The sequence below is a fragment of the Diorhabda sublineata genome, chromosome 11 (assembly GCF_026230105.1).
Source record: "Diorhabda sublineata isolate icDioSubl1.1 chromosome 11, icDioSubl1.1, whole genome shotgun sequence".
Taxonomy (NCBI): domain Eukaryota; kingdom Metazoa; phylum Arthropoda; class Insecta; order Coleoptera; family Chrysomelidae; genus Diorhabda; species Diorhabda sublineata.
In genome coordinates, this window is record NC_079484.1 from 8,267,023 (window position 1) to 8,290,131 (window position 23,109).

At 32.1% G+C, this 23,109-nt stretch overlaps 1 protein-coding gene across 13 annotated transcripts in view; it reads left to right on the top strand.

Annotated features, from left to right (window-relative positions):
* LOC130450233 (disks large 1 tumor suppressor protein) overlaps window positions 1-23,109 on the top strand; it is a 1,338,131-nt gene that overhangs the window by 773,452 nt on the left and 541,570 nt on the right. For 11 of the 13 annotated variants that reach the window (XM_056788522.1, XM_056788521.1, XM_056788509.1 and 8 more), the window contains one exon: window positions 12,485-12,562. The exons of the other annotated variants lie outside the window; for them this stretch is intronic. In XM_056788522.1, the coding sequence (XP_056644500.1) occupies window positions 12,485-12,562 (78 nt within the window). The remainder of the gene's footprint in view (window positions 1-12,484; window positions 12,563-23,109) is intronic. 13 annotated transcript variants of the gene reach the window in all.

Genomic DNA, 23,109 nt, shown 5'->3' on the forward strand with positions numbered 1-23,109 from the left:
AGTCAAACTGATCTGGTGTTCTCTGTGATATAATCTGATGAAAAGAATGTGATTTGTTTAGTGTCCTGTGCGTATACTTATCGATAAAAACTGACTAAGCACCTCTTAAACATCAATATTAGCAATGAATGAAGTCGTTGTCTGATTGAAATACATCCAATACATCCAAAATAGTTATAATTCTTATAAATATGATACCGGCTACTTTAAAATCACCTATTTTATTTGTATCCAGATCCATAAACTCGGGAAATCTATTTCAGCTTGTCTGCAAAGATTTTCTTACAATAAAGATAGGGAAATCCAGAAATACCAAAGCCTTTATATTGCCGTAAATCGATTTAGATGGATTAGCGTTGAATTCACATGACTGTTAAAGAGAGTGAATTATTCTGACTGGTTTCAAGATATTTCAATCGCTAATGTAGCATGCGAACAAAGGAAAATGGATTTTTTCCGAAGATATTTACGATTTCGAATAAATATTGAGAAGATCATATAAAAATTATGAGATTCACTATCAAAAAATGCGATTAAAACATTGTAAAATAGTAATTGATTATATATAGAAAAGTTCTTGATGGAAATCGATAATTAGTAATTTGAAATAAAGCCATCAAGCTCCAATCCAGAGCTATGTGAGAACAATTTTCTTGGTATGGGAGGAATTATTACATCACTCAATAAGTCGTGTGACTGATACATAGATGGCGCTGCCATTGTCAAATCCATATGACGTTTTAAAAGACTCTGTGTGAAATGAAAAAAATGACAACCATTCAAGTGAAGCTATTTTTGTTATTTTCAAAGCAATAGATCCAAAACAATTTGAGACAATTGAGATGTTTACTTCAGAAAACATCAGAAAAGTCCACAGATCAGTTATATTTAATCGTAAATTGAAATTGTGTGAGATGGCTCAGGCCGTAAGGATATCAGAAGGCAGTATATTCACGATTATGCACGAACATTTGACCAGGAGAAAGCTCTTTTCAAAGTGGGTGCCGCGTTTACTCACAGTCGATCAAAAACAACAACGTGTTGATTATTAAGAGCAGTGTTTGACCTTGTTTACGCGTAATGCATCAATTTCTTGTATCGATATGTGTCAATGGATGAAACATGGATCCACCATCTGAGTGGACTGCAGCCGATGAACCACGTCCGAGCGTTCAAGGCACAACAATCAGTTGGAAACGTTATGGTTCGAAATTTTGGGATGCGCATGGAATATTGTTTATCAACTATCTCCAAAAGGAATAGCGAATACTACATAGGGTTTTTGCATCGTTTGAAATGACTACTAGCTATTCACTGATCTCAAAAACTGAAGTCTATTTTGAGGCAAAAGACAAATCCTTCTACAAGCACGGCTTCGTTAGTTTTCTATAGCTGCTACCAGTCTCAGTATATATTCGGTATATGCATTAAGATATCAAAAAATGTTAATTTGAAAAATAGTGTATGTATATTTAGAGTCTATTGTACTATTAGCACAAGACTTCAGAAATGGAGAGTGCTAACAAGGAGTTCAACGGATATGAAGAGGCGATTGAGCATCTGTTGAGCATTGATGGATAAACGACATCAAATAATATTTCATTGTGAGTTGAAAATGTTTAGAAATAAGATAGAAAATAGAAAAACATAGGGAGTTAGCTAATTAACTGATTTTCCAAATCACAATGGGACCTCAGGCTCCGAGTGAACACAGACCATTCTAGATCGAAGTTACCCGCACTAACTTAACCTAACCTTGGATCCATATTTTGATATTATTTCAAACTATACAAGGTGTAACATATTTCTTTACAAACCAAACGTATGATTCTTGAATGCATTTCTCAATATTCAGATTATTCACTTTATTTTGAAGACTTTGAAATGACATTTTATTAGTTCTCTATAAGGTAAGGTCCCACTGCAGGATACTAGATGGTCGCATAGGCTGTGGAATAGAAATCATGACTCTCTCAAAAGTTACGAGAAAAATGCTGCAAAGTTCATCTTTATGATCCTGCTGGCCCTTCTTTCAAAAACTGAATTAATCACGCTTTCCTCCTAAGCTAGCTAAGCCAGGTTAGATGGTAGTGCAGGCTACTGCGGCTACGATCTTGTTTTTACTCATGTTTATAAATAGTTGGATAGTAGTCAAGCAGCTATCTATCATCCACCATCCTACCAACCTTTCTGAAGTGCGGCCTCCGGTTTAAGGATTATAGACATATACTGAACTCACAGTTCACTGCTACCACTACACTAACACTCAAAATTATGTTGTCTGATATAGATTTCTATAGAGTAGTAAGCTATAGAGCGTTGGTTTAAGATTTTCTCATGAAAATGTCCATTGCTTTTAAAGAACTTGAAGTATAAAGCGGCGAAACCTCATATTAAGAGCTATAATCAAAAGTAATTAAAGTATGTTCAATTTAGAATTCAATTTTTTAGAATCTGAATACATGTAGTTTAATAATCAAATAATGTTTCTTGAGATACAATTTATAATAAAGTGATTTGAAAATATCACGTTTATTTCTTACAATAAATATTCTAGTCGTAGATGTGGTAATATCTTCAAATAAACACCTGTTTTTATTATTTGAAATATATCTAGTGTCTGGACAAATATTTCAAAACGGCAACTCAGCATAATCTTAATGTAGGAAATCGATAACTCTACATGTTAGTTTCATGAAAAAGGTAATAGATGGCAGAAGAAGAAGTGCCACGAGATCTATCGTAGTTTTATGAAATAAACCTGTAAAATAAGATTTACTGTTCCATCGAGATGTTCATTGAAGTTACTGTTCAATAGAGGGCGCAACTTGTAATATATTAAATCAACTTGAGTTTACTTTACAAAATATAGAAATTTACTTACAGGAAGCTGAAAAAATTGCTCCAACATAATATTTTTAAATTGTTTGTCATTCAAAATCTAGCAATAGCATAAAACAATCGTGATTATTTTATGATAGCTAGTAGCCCATAAGTTTGTAGATGTCGTTAGTTGGCTTGATCTATCTCGCGATATTGTAAATGTAAACTTTCATAAACCGTAACGTAATGTTGTCCTTATTTATTTAAATAGTTTTTCAACAGTATGGCGAATTTATACAGGCAGTGTATCTAACACAAAATACATTGAACTATCCACTAACACTTACTAAACACTTATCTAATCTATTTAAAAACTCCGTTTGATTTACTTTTTAATATCCGATGCGACATCGCATTATTTACTTACTATTACTGCTGCTAGAGCCTTATTTGAATAGTATAATCACATTCTATAAATTTTTTCAACTGGAAATTCACAGAAAAATAAAAATGTCGTGATAGTAATCATAAGAACAAACAGATGATAACAAAAATTAGGCAGAGCATCTGTCAAACTTTAGTATAGAGCAGAGGTGGGGAATCTTTTTACCATTAGAAGCCACATTTAAATTAGGCAGCAATAAGAGAGGCCGCATAAGCTGATTGACCTAAGAAAGTGACTTTTGTGAACTTATTATAGTTTTTCTATTTAACAATTTATTGCATTATATAAAAAAAAAATAAAATATATACATATAAAATAATATAAAAATATTATTAAAAAATACAATAAAAGATATTTTTTTATTCACTAAGTGGCTTTGTTTTTTGTTTGACAGTAATTGTATATTTGGATCAAGCTTCGAAACACACAGCTTCAATTGATCCTCTAAATGTGCATCTGTAATTTGCGTTCTTAAATTTGTTTTTATTTCTGATATGAGAGAAAATGTCTCGCAACAGTAGGTACTTCCGAAGCAGGAAAGTAAACGGCGAGCATATTCTCGAAGGCATGGATAATCAACAGCATTTTTCCATATTTCTATGGGATCATTTTTAGCGTTAAAAAGGGATTTGATGATACTATCTTCCCCTAAATCAATTAACTCCATTTGTAGTTCCGCAGGAGCCTCGGATATATCTATTAAATGTGGTTCAAATGCCAGTTTCATAGCAAGAGTGTGCTCGTCAAAATCAAAAAATCTATTAGTATATACTTTATTTTCACAGTTCTGCTCACTTAACATTATAGCTAGCTCCGGGAAGTGTTGTCCAGATATTTCTGATCGACAAGGTAATGTTTTGAAAAATGATAATTTTTTTCTAAACACTTGGATATTTTGCCACATTTCATAAATATACCTCGTTTCACCTTGCAGGCAAATATTTAAATTGTTTTGTTTTGACATCATATCAGAGAAAAATGTAAGGTTTCTGAGAAATACTTCAACTGATAGATCCCAATGTTTTCCTTGTTCTTGATAAAAGTTTGTCGTCGTAAAAACAAAACTTTTATCAAAACCTGACCTGTTGATAGCCAGCGAACCTTGCAGTAGTATGGTAGGTCAATACTATACGTTTCCTCATCTAAAGAGAGCATCTGCTGAAATTCACGATGACGCATTGCATTTACGCGAATATAGTTAACAATGGCATTGGTACTATCCAGAGTGTCTTGCAAAGTGGTATATTTTGCGCAAAGATTTTGCTGATGCAAAATGCAGTGAAATGATATTAATTTTTTCAAGTTTAAGTTTTCGTTTTGTAACAAAGCAACGAATCCTTCTTTTTTGCCTTTCATGGAAGGTGCACCATCGGTGCAGACACTGACTAAATTACTGACATTCAATTGTAATTTATTACATACTTCTTTGAAGTTTTCGAAAATATCGGCTCCACGAGTTCTTCCAGTTAGTGTACCCAACGCAAGTAGTTCTTCGTAACATTGAAAATCTTTAGTTATAGTACGAATAAAATATAAAACTTGTGCCGAATCTGTTTTATCATTGCTTTCATCTAAAGCAATTGAAAAATAAACATCTTTATTTTGTATAATTGTATGTAGTTGCTCTGTTACATTTTACGCTAATTCGTATAACAATACATTCTTTAATTATTCCAATGTCACTAAATGGTTTGCCCCTTTTTCCAAGTATATGTTCTATTTTATACGTAACAGTAACTGCAGCGGAATTTTGATTTACAAAGGCACTAAAAGATGCCTGCTGATGATGCTTCTCATTTTTCAACTTTTGAAGTGCAGCTTTTCGTGATTCACCTTCTAAAGCGAAATATTTATGTTCTTTATGAGTCAAGTAGTGTTTATTTGCATTCGCTTTTTTTAAAGTACTTAAAACTGTATTGCACAACAAACCCATCATTTTATCTTTCTCAGCAGTAAAAAAAAATCTAACTCCCATCCTACATTAAATGTTTAAATTAAATTTAATTAAATAAAAACCTAACCTAATTTTCTTCTCTTGCTATTTGAAATGATGGATAAAAAAACAAATATCAAATAATATCTTTAACAAAGTGTATACTTTCTAGAAATAGAATAAAAACGTGTAACTGTTATGAGCACGCACTCTTAACTACAGTTTGCTGAAGATCGCAACAGGGAAGCGTAGAGAGATGCGAGTCAGAGAAGCCAAAGCAAGGTGTGACACTCAAATGGGAGACCTGAAACCGAGTTTTGTTTACTTCTTAGACAAGGTAGTTGACGCTGCTAGCGCTAATTTAAATTTTTTTCGCAAAGACAATTAGACTAATGAATAGCTCTGTGTAATCGATGATGCAACCAATCAATATCGATGTAAACATATCATCAGCTAGCATGTGGCTGCTCTGTATGACAAATTTTGTAAATAATATTTTGTAATTTCACTTTATTTTCAAATAAATATTACATAGAACATTATTCGTATCTTTTAGATATGTAAAATACATAAACAATGTGGAATTTTCAGTAAAGTGAAAAATTATTTGTTTGGATATAAAATCAATTTATAAAATTTCGGCAATACTCTGAAAAAAGCATAATTGATTTCTGAAATTCTGAAATGTCCGAATAAATAATTTCTATAAATTCTAAAATTTTTTAATTCCCAGTATTCCTTCTAAATAAAAAAGAAAAAAATAAGAAAACACACACATACACACATAAGCCGGCTTTTTTTCGTTTAGTTCATTCTTATTGCAATTTGGGGGCGCTAAAAACTGTTTAAAAAATTAACATTGAGTGTCCAAGACGGATGGTCTGTGGGCCAGAGCTTCGCTCATGCGTGTTACGATCCGTTTCAGTCTAGTATTCTGACGTCATCTTACAATATGACTGTCTTTGGCGGGATTCATGGCGTTGATGTACAATAGTTGTTTGAAACGAACTCTACCATTTTGTACTAGGTGGCAAAGGGCCGCACAAGAACCCCGCGGAGACCGCAGGTTCCCCACCTATACTATAGAATAACATAAAAGAACAGAGACGTCTTCACAGTCTACAGCAGTAGGCTTTAGCCTCAACGCATTCTTTTTCCGTTAATTAGAATCTACCAACTGTTAAATTACAATCTATTGTAACATTAAATTGTAAAATATTCCTGATTGGTCAGGCTTATAGTTAGACCTTCTATATCGTTAGAGTTAGAAATGAAGTAAGTCGAATAAAATAAACTGGCTTGTGATCATGTATTTATTCATTATTCAGTAGGTTTAACTTCAATAGATTTTAATAATAATGTGTTATAAGCAGTACATGTAGGTACAGAATTCTTCGACATTTTGCAATAGACCAATAAAAACCAATATTTCTAATTGGATATGGCTTTATTGGTTTTGACAATATTCTCCATTAAGATCAATACACATTTGCATCTGTTGGAAACAATTGTAGAAAATTTTTTCCATACCGAATGAGGTACCTCCAAAACATTTCATTTGATCGCATCAACCGCTTCTTCGGATATAAAAAAAACCTTTACCCCGCAATGGTTGTGATGGATTCTGGATAGCCATAAGCAGTCTAATATTTGGTCCAATGAAAACATCTTCTTTCAACTTTACCCTGCTGAGAGACCTGGAAGCTTTGATATTAAGTATTTGAAGCAATTTCCATCTCTTGGAAGTGACTGTGAAAATTGCTTCGTCAATCTCAGATTAATGTGAAGCGGTGTTAGAAGAACTTTATACGGTGACACCAAAGTTTCATGTAGGACGTTCTTTTTACCACTGTTAAGCTTTCTCGGAGGCAAAAATATTTTGGTCCAGTGATTTTCTCAGTCTCTACTATTCCATAAACATAAAATGCAAGGAAATTTGGTAAACCCAGATTGTTGTCCGAGCAATATTCACAAAATTTTAAAATCACTACACACTTGCCAACCGTAGTCTTTATATTTTAATTTACAAAGAATCAATTCCATGTTACTGTAGGTTTCCTTGACGTGTATGGAACGACCGACAGAAGCATAGAAACCGCCATTGTTGAGCAGAACTGCTTTAAGGCTGCTTTACGATGAATTTATGAAAATACACCACTCTGCTGGGTCGTATGAGATCCTAAATGTATCATTAAGCTTTCAATATTGGTATAATAAACCTCCTCTTGGGCAAAGTAAGAAGTGAAATGCTTATCACGATATCTAAATCATTTGGAAGACATTCCTTAAAAGTAAGCTCTCCCTTTTGAGCCTTGATCCAATGAACTAAGCAGCGTTTTTGGGAAGATTTAAGCCTCTTACCAAATCATTTAGCTCGCACTGGGTAAACAATTTCGGACTGCTGTCATCTTCAAATTCAAAACATGACTTGTCATCGGGTTCAGGTGTAGCACTATGTTCGTCAGAACTCGGAATCTTTTCCAAGGTAGCTTTTTTCTTACCCTTAAACTAATTTCGACTTCATCACACCGTTTGCAAACTTTATTATTTGAATACGCGTTTTTTATTCTTTTACAAAGTCCGTAATATTAAGTTGTTGCTTTAATATCTTAAATTTGCCACAAATATAACAGAAACTGTCAGACGAATTCAAACACATACATTGCTCTAGATTCTATCGCGGAATTTTTTACACTATCAGAGCTCGCCCATTGAGGTTACAATATGTGTATGTTTGTTAATTTAGGGCGTTCTTTATTTAGAAAATAATGTTACGTTACGACCTATATACATTTAAAAACAATAATCACAATAAAATTATATTTATTCATTCATGACTTCAAGTTTGCCCAAAAATTTTAAATAAAATTTTGCGTTTTGCAAAATAATCTGACGTTCTGAGATTTTTAAGTATTTTTTTAGTTTTGAGAACACCTAAATACATAGAACATCTAGACAGCGTTTTTGTTGCAGACCTGTGTAAAGAATCATCAAGAGAAACTGTACAATGTATACCTTAAATTATCATGTTTTGTGTCAAATTCAACAGCTTTATATCTATTTATGCTGACAGATCCATTTAGGAGTCTTAACTTTAATTAGAAAATTGATTCAATCTTGGGTCATCCGTGTTAAGCTTTTAATAGATGATTTGTGTATGATAATCAATATGATGTTGAAGCCAACTATAAATAAAAGTCACGGCACGCGAAGAATACGATAAAAACCGTGCAAACATGTGTTTTTAGTTAAATTATAGTATACTATTTCGGCCATCTAAAAGTTACAACCTATAGAAAAACCTAGGATCTTGTTCTTATAAGACACTAATACCTATCCTCTTTATAAAAATGTCTTCCTTCCTAGGTTCTCCACTCTCGACCTACTGACATAGTCAACCCCCTATAATCATCCAAACAATCATAAAATCGATTCTAGTCGTAGTTCGGAGCCCCAGGCGCTTGCCACTTGATATTGAAGTGAATAACCCCTTGTTTTCAATGACGTGACGATCGGGCTTCTTAATCGCGTCGTCTATAACGTTCTAATGAAATTCCGCACTTGAAGATTTATGAATTTTGAATAGTATAATTAGGATGGTACAAGAAAATTGGTGAAAAACCTCATGGTGTAAAAATAAGAAATCATTTTTCTTTAATATCACCATATCTTGATGATGCTTTCAATACTTTATTTACAATCTTACCTAAACAATATAAAATTCAAATCCCTACGTCATATTGATTCAACTTGACTTTATTCTAAACTCACTCAACACAATCATGGATTTATATGGAATCATGGGATTCCATATACGTATAATTAGTTTCTTTGTACTCAGAAATGCAGAAATTGGCAAAAGAGTGGAACATAAATGTATAGAAGATAGATAACAAACTTACGAGAAAAGGATAGCAATAACGATGTATTTCCAAAAATGACAGTTTCTTTCAATTTTGATTTCACCCAAACTTCCAAAATCATATATTTTTCTAAATCTAAGTTTTTATTAAAACGATTGCTATTCGTATTTTCATTATATTCCTCTCTTTACTTTGCTTTATCGTTTGCTTGTTTGTGAGTGAATCCGCCACTCAAATCCTTTTCAACCTCGAAACACCTACTCAAAATAGATGTATTTTCTGTTCCTAATAATGTATAGTGACTTAAAAAACTCACTTAAGCCTCAATAAGCACCATAATTTCCAGTAAAGGTTGACTGTTCACTTTTAGTCTCTGAAACGATAACTTGGTTATCGAAACGGGCTTCAGACAGTGTAATTGTAAGTGTTGGTGTAGTAGTAATAGTAAACAGTGCGTTTTATATAATTTTAACACAAATTAAGTGTATGATGATTATAACCATTTGATAGTTATAATCATCACGGCTTATCAGAAAGTACGATTCCGTGTGACGGCGCTAGGTACTTATATTTTGGTTTATACATACAAAAGATGTCAGTCATCCAGCTATCACTATAGGAATATTTGTACTCTGTTCATTTTTGTCCATATTTAAATTTAAAATATGCCCTGCAATTGGAAATACCGAAGTCTACATCCCACACCTATTCGTTAATAATTTTTGAGGAAAATTTTTAACTAACAATTCATCCGCTCATGTACTTCCTCTTTAATAATCTTTATATTGTACAGAGCATACCAAGGAGTAATTGCTGAAAATTCAGTTTTTTTGACAGAAAATAAGTACTTTCATCGATTTCTTTGAATTCTTTCTAGATTTTAAATCTGTTTGTTTGATAATAATTTCGTCTTTAATTCAAATAACCATATATTCTTAAATCCTATATTTGACATCTCTTATGTATGAGGACGACTAACACTTTTTTTATTCAAGAATAGGTAAACTTGCTATTCACAGGCTTTTTTTTCAATTGTTCTCAGGATAGCTCTAGGAATACCAAAATGCTTTCCTACAACTTATCCTGTTGCAAGTGGCGCTTATAATTTTATTATATAAACTTATCGTTTCCAGTTTCTTAATTACTCTATTGGTGATTTATATGACATTGTATCAAAAAAATAAAAACTTAATCCAATTCAAAAATTTATAAATAATTCAAAACCTACCTAGAATAATAAATGTATACGAGTACTTTCTAAATTTTTAAAACTCCATGACAACTAAACGTTTTTTATTTTCAATTCTCAAAATCACAATGAATTGCAAACAAAAAAATTATCTTACTTCATATATAATTCTATGAAAATATACAGATAATCGGTATAATAGGTATATTTGGTATACGTTTTTTGTAATGTTTGGAACCAGTTTCGACACATTCTCTTATTTTTTTTATATTATATCCCTGCAAAATACAATTTGTCCTTTTCAATACATTGAGAATTTGATGAATGACTTAGAAAAGAGGTATCACCAATCATAACGGCTCCAAATATTACACTGACTATTTCCTTCGAAAAATTTAAGCCAACCAAAAAGCTGTAATATTTTATGTTTACCTAGCAACGATCAAATTTCAGCGATAATACTGCACTAGTGCAAATTATCGATAATTTGTACTAGTGCCAAATTTTCGTCTAGGATTAATAAAAATCATTTGGTTTTAATTTTATATTTTAAGAAAAGGAACAATTATTGTTTATTTTAAATTAAATTTTTCTCAGGAAATAGTCTGCCAAAATGCCCTCTCGTGTATGTCAAATTGTGTCATAATTTGACATGCGCTCGGGACATTAATATTGATAATATTTGACGTATAATATACACAACAGCAACGTCTCCGGGATACGAGGTTTGCTACTTTAGTTTTGAGATTTGACAACACCGATATGAATATGTCAAGTCTGTCATAAAGTTTGACATTTTTAATGGTGAATGTGAATACTTGAAACATTCATCCGGGTAAAAAAATTAAACTAAATCCTGCCATGATTTTCTGTGACGTAGATTAAACCAACAGCAGTGTATTTATCAACGCGCTTCGCTACAAGATGAATCGGCAGCTGTGCCAGAAAACATCGATGCTGAGCGTAAAATGATATTGCGACATCGTCATTTGATATATCGTGATATAGAGCTATACTTGGGTATTAGTTTCACTTACAAACATTCAATATTGCATGAACATTTAGCTGAACAGAAAAGAAAGAGTGCAAAGAAATACTGAAAAGAATTCAAACGAGGTGCTCCAAAAGACTATGGCATATGACCACGGAACTAAGGAATATGATAAGTAAAATCCAAAAAAATAATATTTTGGATCGAAAACACTGTATATTTGTTTTTCGTCACTTACTGATCTATTCCATCATTATTGTTTAATATAAAAACACCTTGTTCGTGAGTGAGTTCCTGTAAATTCTGTCAAGCTGTAATCTCTGTTTCCATATGTGTTCACTTCAAGTTAGGTGCCTATCCAGATATCTACCCTGGTATTCCACGTCTTATTTTTGTAGTAAGGGACAGTTTTTTATCGAAACGAAAGGACAAGTATCTCTCTTAAGGGTAAATTGAACTTGAAGCTTTGGAGGCATTCGGTCTGATGCGCCAGGTCTTCACGTATCTATAAATTGGAACTACCTTGGAATTGACACAACCAGTTATGGAGACGTACAAGACGCGGTAAGAGGACAAGTAGGTAAAGCGAATAAGGTCGCGGGATGTCTTCAGAACGTAGTATGGCCGAAAAAACACCTAAGACAAGAAACAAAGACGCGAATTTACAAACCAGTAATCAGACCTATACATCGGTAACATCTCAGGCAGAACTCGGAAAAAACATTATTAGATCGAGAAAGAAGCGAAAACATCAGGCGATTATTTAACGTAGATAACATCAACGAATGGTTATCGCAGCGTAAAAACAATGAAACCTACATATGAGTCGAATGACAGACGATAGACTGGTGAAAATAGTAAGGGATGAATCTCCAATTAGAACACGGAGTAGAGGTCCACTACGGAAGACGTGGAGTGATAATCTAGAGTCAGGATGAGGTAAGATATCGAAGAAGGAACAAACAATCAATAAAAAATTTCTTAGGAATTTTGAAAGCACGTTAAAGCAAAATTCGTGTAAAAATAGAATTGGGTGTGATAAGAACTATTTTTCACTCCTTAGTTGTTTCCCGCTTATATCTCTGTAACAGATAGCCGAGAACGTACTCACTTCCGTATACTACAGCATTTTGAGCAATTTATGCAAAAGAAATCTTTCGGTTGTAAATTGGAAAGTGGTATTAGGAACCACGGAAAATCATTTGCTAGTATGATCAATTGACAATTAACTTCTTTACAGCCTCGTCCAGATCGCGAATTGGTTTTGGCACCTTATCTGACCTCACGATTAGAGAGTGCCCTAACAAGGATTGAACAGGTTAGTAATATTTTGCTTATATTTTTTTCAAATGATTCCTGAAGTTCAATTGGATATTTTGATAACAATCCTAATTAATTTTTTAACATGTTTTATGTGGGTTTGCAAGTTTCTTTTTCACTCTTCTTTGGACTAAAATGAAGTGGCTTATCATTGTTAGTATATCCCACTACTTTAATTGCGTTTGTTAGCGGGGTATGCCGTCAAAAATGTATTTTTCATTCATTATTGTTTTAATTAAACTTATTCTAAAAATGATTTATAACTTTTTAGTTTGATGTGCTTCAAAAGTGAGAATTCTCTCCTTATAGAGGATTTCGTCTCATTATCAAGCTGAATTCGTCACCTTCTTCTGGTTTCTATATTTTCATGGCATACATAATCTGATTTGCCTTCACATATTCCAAAAGTTTTGAGAATGTTTATGGACTGTTTGAGAAGCTCATTTTATAAAGTGGCTACTTCGTAACAAACTTTTCTTTCACGTGGTCTACAATACACAATATTATATTTGCTTCAAGTATTCTAAACCTCAAAGTAAGCGAATGTGTGATATTTAAAGGCTTTTTAAAAGATATGGTCGTGTTTTAAATCTTCATTGTCGTTTGGAAACTAATTAAAAAAATCGGGTCTTAGTTATATCATAGGAACCTTTCTACCCTAGTATATTTATGCTTAAAAGCGATAAACTAACGGATTTTTTCGTCTATTTTTATTTTTTATTGATAGGTTCCACTGGTAGAAGATCCATCTGATCCGAGATCATTATTTTCGAAAAGCTGTAATGATTATACAACCAATTTAAAGCCTATCTCATAAAATTGTCTGAAACATACACCCACTTGCGGATATTCCACCATTTCCTATCATTCCAACAAGTTCTCCACCTTGTTCTAGGGGAGATTCTGGTCTTTTTGTCTTGTTAAAAGTGGCTATACACTCTTGTCGTCGCGGCAAGAAAAGATCTAATCCGAGTAATCCTCCGCCTTTTTTATAACTGTATATAACTTTTTTCTCACTTTGATATAGTTCTACACCATTTGCGTGCTTTGTAGTGAGTTAATTTACCTGTACTTCCAAGTATATTATCAAGATCTTAATAATGGACCCTTTTTTGTAACAAACTTTCAAATTTCAAATTATTACTTGCATTACAATTTAATAGATTTAATAAAAATCCTTTAAGAAACAAATTATATCTAGGAAAATATTTTCAATAAAGATCTTCCATAGCATTTGATAGTATAATGATTATAATTGTAATGAATCTAATGATATTAAAAAACAAAAGATTTAATTTAGATGGTTAATATCAGTTTTTTTTCTTCATACAATTATTTGATTGTACGATGTAGGCCATTTCAATGATGATTCTTTTGGATTTGAGAGGTTCAGTTGTCAAAACACTTATAGATCAAACCTCGTGCGGTGTTAGTAGAACTAATATTTTTCTCTATTGCAAATATTTCTGAATGTAACCTACAATTGCTTGTGGTAAAATGATTCTGTTGGGCCAGGATTTAAAAGTTTAACTGATGTTTTGTCTATTGCAATCTCGACAATGGATGTAATAATCTATATCTGTAAGACTATATTGATTATCCATCTTGTTAATATGATCTCTCCCAGCTTTTCTTGTGGCTTTGGCTAACCTTACTATTTCTAGAACATTGTATCTTGTCCTCTATCGCTTAATATCTTAAACATCGAAGTAGAACTGAAAAATCCTGGCCCAATGCTTAAACCATCCACTTCGATATTATTTCGATTTTTTAAAGACATTGAAAGGCTTTATATTATATAAATTTTCATAAATAGATTTTGGCTCCAGTATTTTTTTGCTTCTCTGAGTTCATCAAGGGCTCGATGAGATCAGCAAACGTCTGAAGAAATCATCCAAATCGTCTTTTCCTCGGCATTTATGGCATATCTATTTCCCTTCACTTTGAAGCATTTGTTCACAGTTGCTAGGGCTTCACACTACCCCGATCGCATCGGTATGCTTAATTAAAGTTGATGCGTGAACCAGTCATTGCTGCTAATGATAATTGCTTTCGAATCAGAAATATTTTTTAGCCAATTACTATAGCTACTTAATTTTATTTTATTAAACAAATCGATTCGCAAGTAAGAAAAATAGAATCACTCACCCCTTGGAGGTGTGCCCATAATCGATTGATATTGCCAAAGTTCCTATCTATTATCAGTAAACAACTCCAAATAAAACTTTTGATCAGGATTTTGTCTCAGAGAGCAGCGACTAAGGAAGGTTGTTTTTTTCCTATTCCATGCTTGTAAAAACTTAAATGAAGCTATTTTTGGCGGCCTTTAATGTGATTCTGGGTATATTTTCTGAATGTTTATAGAAAATGCCAAGTGTGGATTATAGCTTATGGTTATCGCAAAACTTCAGATTGTTTTTAACACTAATTGTGTCAAATAGATCGATAATTTGTATGTTAAGTTTAAATCTATTTTCGATATGCAAAAAAAAGAAAAACTGTAATTAAAAAGAATTAAAACCGGTCATTTTCATATTCCACAATAAATATTCATCAGAAAAAGTGAGGAATAAATGTTGTGTTTTATAAATAAAATTGATTAAATCAGTTACAATTCAAGAGGTTTCACGAACGTAAAATCAAAATTGTTTAACATTTTTTCTGCACTTCTTGTTAATCGATTCTTATTCTCAAATTTCAAAGTAATTACAATGGAAACTTTTTTCAAAAGTAGACAAAAGTATAAGCTTCTCAACGATGTAGAAATGAAAAACGATAATGTTTTCTATTTCTGAAAATATGGGAATTTAATTTTTCGTACAACAATGATGTGATGAGAATTGACTGAAAATTGTGAAATAAGTAAAGAAATTGATGATATATGTAGAATAGTCTTGTGAAATTTTTTCTTTTGGAATTATTTTAACAAATATACCTGAAATATGCGTAACCTTTCGTTTGCAAAATTACAATCACAGAATGAGTATTCCAGTTGTAACCATAGGGACGTCAAAATATGCGCCGCCGCTAATATTCACGACGCCATTCGTGATAGTCTTCTAGTCTTTAACCGGGTTCGGTGCAATTATTACGGTATTTTCATAACGATATGAAATTAAGAGTTTTTCATAATTTCCAGTGACATCAGAATGAAATTTATTGAACAATCTGATGATGAAGCTTTGAATTCTTATAAAGATTTAATTAAATGAAATCTTAAGCGCAAATAGTGAGTGTTTGGCAATTCAACAGGTTGTTTTCAAGTCACTTAATATTCAGTTTTCTTCTATTTTTAACGTATTTCAATAGTTTAGTTATTTGGATTGTTTTCTAGTATGTAAGTAAATGTGAAGAGGATAAAAGATAACAACAATGAGGTACTGAGGAAATAATATGATGACTCTCTAACAAAATACCTCATTTTCCTTATAACATAACAAAATGTAAATTTGGTATAACAGGACACATTGAATGGAATATACAATTTAAACAACGTTCAATTAACAGTTTAATTTATACACTGGTCATTCTTGCTACAATTGGTGTAGCTGGTAGAGTAGGTTTATAAATTTTTTATTAACAATAGAATTTAGCAGAAATACCGTTACAGTTTATTGATTTTTTTAATTTCTTTCACAGAACATACGCAATAAGAAGGTCGATTTGCATCTATATTTTTGCAACACAAATTTAGTTTTGCCACTTACCAATCGTGAAATGAGTTTGATAAAATTGTGTGTTTATTTCGATTGTCAAATATATAATCATTTGCTCAAATTTCTAGAACGCTTTCTTGGTGTGAGAATTTTGTGAAATTCGATGCTCAACATCAAATTATCGCTTGTATAGAAACATTTTCTAGAAATTTTTTTTACAAATTTCAATAGAAAACATTTGAAGTATAAAACTATCCCAACTATTCCTATCTTTGATCTGCCTTCATTGTCTACTTCCATTTATGAAGATCTCAGTTACGCCACAGTTAACCAAGATATTATCGTCGAAGAACATCAGTAGTTTTAACAAACAAGAATCGTATTTTTTGACTGTAGCGACCACTTAGGGAAATAGTGATGGATCAAGTTCATCCGATTACAAAACTTAAATATCAAAATTGAAAAACAGTTGGAAAAATAACTAAGAGCAATTGAAGATATTGAAGAAGATTTGTGAAATTGGAACATTTGAGTGTATAGAAGAAAGTTTAAATAATGTAAAGAAAGAATTTATTGATTCTGAGTTATGAAATATTCATCACACGAGGTATAGCAAAACGATGAACTTTATACGTACAAGAGAAGTCTCTATAACATTTTATTTCAACTACGATGAATTGATATAGTTTATTCATTTTACTATTAAAATGCTGTGATAATTTATGCGTCTTTGGAATCAATATTGCTCATTTTTTACTTATGTTAACTTACCTTGATATATATATATATATATATATATATATATATATATATATATATATATATATATATATATATATAGTGCTTTTCAGATAAAAGTATCCACCTTTAATAACTTTTGTAATACTGGTATTTAGAAAAAATCCAAAAACAAGTCAATTTATGTTTGAAGGGGCAAGCATTATGGCTTATTTGAACTTACTGGAAAACCCACCCCCTCACCCCTAGCAGCATCCCCTTTATTTTTTTAAATTACTTTTCATATTTTTTATATAAAATTTGGATACTCCTCTTTGAGCTGATTTCAAAAATGTATAATACTTGTAGGTTAAAGTGGTTAGTTTATGAGATAAACAATTTTTCTTTTAAGAGCACCAATTTTACTTATTATTTACTTTCACCTTATTTGCCTGTACTAAAATGGGTTGTACAACAGTTCAAACTCTTTAATCTTTTTAACTGTGCTATTTATTCTACTTAAAAAATCCAAACAACAAAAAACTCTACTTTTTATTAAAGTTTGACATTGTCAACTAGAATTTGTAGTCACTATTGATAGTGTAATTTGAAACATTATTTATTTTGTTGCTCTGAAATGGTTTACTCTTTGCAAGAAAGAATTGAAATTGTAGGTTTATACTACCAAAATAATAATTGTGCAAAAGCTGCTGCTAGAATATTTAACGAATTACATGACGGAAGACATGCAACTCATAAGTATGTAATTCAACTGATGGAGAAATTTACCACAACAGGGTCTGTTTGCAATAAAGTGCATAAGCGAGAGGGACTCGTAAATAACGAAGCAATCCAAGTGGCAATTTTAGGGCAAGTCAGCTTAGAGGCTCAACAACCCCAATCGTTGTCAACAATAAGTGGAGCGATCGGTGTTTCATCTTCTACAGTTTTCCGAGTTCTACATAAATTCAAGTACCACCCAAACAAAGTTAAGTTGGTGCACGAGTTTAATGAAGATGATTTTGATCGTCGTCTAGAGTTTTGCGAATCAATGACGCAAATTATCAATAACAATCCACAATTGTTAAACAATATTTGCTTTTCTGATGAATGCTCATGGTCATTAAATGACTAGACGAAGCTCCCCCACACTATGCTATGCCTGTCCGACAATTTTTAAACGAAACATTCCCCGCTCGTTGAATAGGTAGAAGGGGGCAGATGATGGAGTGGCCACCTAGGTCACCGGATTTAACAGCCCTAGACTTCTTTTTATGGGGGTATTTAAAAATAAAAGTTTATGCTACCCAACCAGATTCTCTGGATGATTTACGAGAGAGGATAGAAAATAGAAAAATAGAAAATTAATGTCGACAATTAAATCCAGCCGTATTAAGCAATGTCAGAGAGGCATTTCAAAATAGATTATACCATTGTATGGAAGTGAATGGTACTCATTTTGAACACTTATTTTAACTTCATAATAAATAGCACAGTTAAAAAGATTAAAGAGTTTGAACTGTTGTACAACCCATTTTAGTACAGGCAAATAAGGTGAAAGTAAATAATAAGTAAAATTGGTGCTCTTAAAAGAAAAATTGTTTATCTCATAAACTAACCACTTTAACCTACAAGTATTATACATTTTTGAAATCAGCTCAAAGAGGAGTATCCAAATTTTACATAAAAAATATGAAAAGAAATTAAAAAAAATAAAGGGGATGCTGCTAGGGGTGAGGGGGTGGCTTTTCCAGTAAGTTTAAATAAGCCATAATGCTTGCCCCTTCCAACATAAATTGACGTGTTTTTGGATTTTTTCTAAATACCAGTATTACAAAAGGTATTAAAGGTGGATACTTTTATCTGAAAAGCACTGTATATAAACTCGTGGCCATAAATTACGCACCACCCTTTATTTCAATATCAAAACCCAAAATGTTAATCTTTTGGGTTTTTTTTTCTATCACAAAAAGTTGAAGTATATTAATGTCAGCGATAAAATGTAGTAAAATTTATTATCATATCGAAAGTTTTTGTGGTTTTTTAAAATTTTAATTTTATGCATATTTTAATATTTCTTTAATTTTATTGTTGTACCAACTTGTGGACAGCTGTAATTTAAGTGAATCAATGTGTGTTAAAGTCGAGACTAGTTAAACAAAAAATGAATTAGTGAGTTAGGGCAGTAGTTAAATGCCCGCGAAGCTGAAAGAATAGCCGAGTTAGTTGGACAAGTACAAAGTTATCGTGAAGTGGCAAATCTGTTTGTCGTACACCACACAACCATTGGTAGATTGATACAAAGATTTCGACAGACCGGTTCACATTCTAGGAGACACGGATAAGGACGTCCCTCAGTTTTAACTCCTCGAGATGACCGGTTTTTGCAAGAAATCGGTCAATGACAAGTGTCGAGCTCAACAGCCCTTTACGAAAAGTCCGAAATGTAAATATCTCTGATAGATCAATAAGACGACACCCTCAGAATGCTGCACAGCAGAAGAGCTCTCCAGGCACCTTTCATAACCAGGCAGCATCGTTTTGCTAGACGAACATTTGCAAGGCAACATTTAGAATGGAATTTAGAAAATTGGTGCCAAGTTTTATTTACTGATGAGATAAGAATCAGTCTAAGAGGTCCAGATGGACGTAATCAAATCCGACAACGACGAGGAGAAAGATTTGCGCAGTCTTTTATCATTCCCAGGGAGCAGTTCCAAAGAGGGTCTATCATGTTTTGGGGACGAATTTGTTTTGATGTCCGCACAGAATTTATTGGTGATGATTTTCGTTTAATGCATGATAATGCTAGACCACACGTTGCAGTAGATGTTCTGAATTATCTAAACGAAGTAAGAATTTATACCCTGGACTGGTCATCAAGAAGTCTAGATATGAATCCTATGTCTAAAACGCCGTATTCATTGTCGAAATCCATCTCCTGAAAATTTAAATGAGCTTGAGCAAGCGACATTAGAGGAATGAGAGAACATACCTCAATAAATGATACAGCACCTAATTGAAAGAATGCCCAGGAGAATGTTAGCAACAATTATATCCAGAGGCGAAAATACACATTGTTTTATTTTAAAAAAATCGGTTTTATTGCAATGTTTTTATTTTTTTACTCATTGAAAATCACTCAAAATTACTATACATTTCTTATTATTGCGTCAAAATGATTGAAAAGAAATTAAACAATAGCAATATTAATTTAAATTTATTAAACAAAAAAATATTTTCGGAAATCGGGGTGGTGTGTTATTCTTGACCATGAATGTCTATTCATTAACAAACTATGTTCTTTGACTCGCATGTATTCATAGTAATATTTTTTTGTTAAATCACATAATGACAGTCCTATATCATTGTAATGATTTGCAATCTGTTTTATTTCTGTTTAGTATTTATTTACATATTACATATCTGACTTTATTTGTTAAAAAAAATCTGTATTTTGTCAATCTTCAAATCTATGCTATGTAAATATTATTTGGTAAATAATGTTTTTTATCGTGAATTCAAGAAATAGCGAAATTGGATCTGAATGAAAATGAGCAACAAATAATACCATAGATATTCCTTGTTGTAAATTTAAATGAACCGCGAAATAATATTAGTTCTGCCACGTACCATGGAAGTCACTGGCATCGAAAATCCGCAATGATGCTCCCATTGAATAACAACGAAGTTTACATTCCTTCTTAGGGTATGTTCTGTTGTTTCTTTGTCAATTTGTTTTGTCTTAGAAACATCTTTTGTTAAATTTTTAAAATTATTAGTTTGATCATAAGTGAGTTCATTGAATGTCTATTAGTTATTTAACTGTCGTTTTCATAATTCCACCCACGCCAACTGGCACTTTACCTAAAAGTTCCTTTAGATTAAAGGATCCTTTAGCTTAAAGTGAAGTGGTCCCACAATCGATTTCTAATGATCTCTTAAGCAATTAAAAGAAATTTGACAAAACTCCAATAGAAAAAGAAACAATATGAAACGTAGACCATTTGTTTTGGCTTGATCACTGGTGACGTGCTGTTGTGTTATGTATTTACGAATTTCATTCTTCAATTCAATTTTTTTATTCAATAATTATTTTCAATCGTGAGTATTGAAGGTTTTGCATTTTTGATCCACAATGTTTATTTCTACGACGTCCTTTATTCTTATAATACATTCATTGTATCTCTGAATGCTATATCCGCTATTGAATATTGTCTGGTCGTGAAAGGAACTTATCCAACGAGCTACAATATTACTAATCCGCACCTCAGCATCGGATACTGTTCGTACGATTAATGCAAAAGTCTTGTCGGTTCCTAAAAATTTCTGCGTCTTTGCTACCTGGTGATTGTATCAAAATTAAAGTGCAGTCGATTACACCTATTGTTAATTAATTGGCTATTCGATTCATCCCGAATTTGATTCAATAATGCCGTTAATGCAAGCTTAGTAATTCGAAATTGTTTTTAAAAATTCGAAAATTTGTTATATATTCCCAAATAGTTTTTTCTATGTCGATAAATTCTTCGTTTTCGGAAGATTTGAACTCGAACTTATTGTATCAAGATATCTAGTCATTTTGCCAAAAGCCTTTCGAACTTATTAAAAAGGAGCCTGGGTCAGTTTAGAGACTTTAATGTGATTAAGTAAAACATTTACCTTAAAGCTCAAATTAAAATAACATTTAGGCTGAAAGTCAATTATGACTCAATTTAATGGGAACTTTGAATTTAAAGCTTCCCGTATTAATGTATATGGAACCGGTCGTAAATCTTGTTGTTTTTCCATAATAACTGTGACATTACCTTTGTGAGATGGTGTGGCTATTAAATTTGGATTTAGTTCGGATAAATTTTGGTTTTATATAATAGTTCTCTAAGTATATGTGATCCTTTAGGTATATGAATATGGTTACTTACAATGTTAGTTGCTTTAGCTATAAGGGTATTTCTCTCTTGTTTAATCAAATGAATAAATAGAATGAGTGTTTTTAAGTTTTTATTTTGTTACAAACATTTTTTTATTGTTCACATCCTGGGTACGAATTTTATTCGAATTTCACATGCTGGTCTCAATACAATGTCTGCTTTGTGCCTCATCTCATCGGGTTTGGTGATAGCTATCATTTTAAAATTCTTTATAATTCCACACAACGCAGCTTTCAGTTCTATTGTCGCATATTTTTGACCTAGAATGTAATCGAGTGTTAATCACTTCCAATATCGCATGCAAACTTTTCAGTTTTGTAAAGGCTAACAACTAGACGTATTTAGAAATATGAGCGTTATAAAAATTTAGGAAAAAAATTCTCAAAACTCATTTTGCAAAACGTATACCTTATTCAGTACATTCCTGTTGAAATTGCTGTCGTTTACGAGTGTCCATTTTCATTAACTTGAGTTCAATTATAAATTAAAGTAATACAATTAATATTTCAATTAGAAACTTAAGTATTTATGATTTTAACTGAAAAATCCCAAATGTGGTACTACAATTTAACAAAGAAATTAGTAATATATCTCTTAAGAAACCAATAAAAAAACAACAAAACTAGTTTTATACATTAAAGATGTTGTTATGTATGGTGTCTTATAAATAATATCGTTTTGGAAAGTTGACTTTGTTTATTAACAAATCATACAAAAAGAAAGCCTTATTCATAGACGTATAGCTCATTGTATTCTACGATTTCATGACTTAACGTTCAGGAAGTACTTTGAAACCACTCTATTGCATTTGCAATAATCATCTTCTTTGGATTAAAATTTCTCTGACGATAGAATTTTGACATGTATCTCAATAAATAGTGATCTAATGGTGAAAGTTCCAGACTAAATACATCAAGTTCTTCGATCCGATTCCGTGTAATTTTCACAGTATGTGATGTAGCATTGTCTCGTTGTCGGAGAACCCGCTCTAGGTTGAATAAACCAAGATATTTCTCCTATAAAACCTCATACATTTCCATCAGCTGTCCACCAACATTGAAAGCTTGACTATCTGGAATGATGATCAAGACTAAATCTTGGCGATGATTCTGGCAATTATCCTTTGTCTAACCACTGATTTTCCATCTTTTGATTGTTTAGATAAATCCATTTTCCATAAAAATGAGCTGTTTCACTCGGTGTTTCACTGGAATCTTGGTTAATTTGTGTAGCAGTATTCA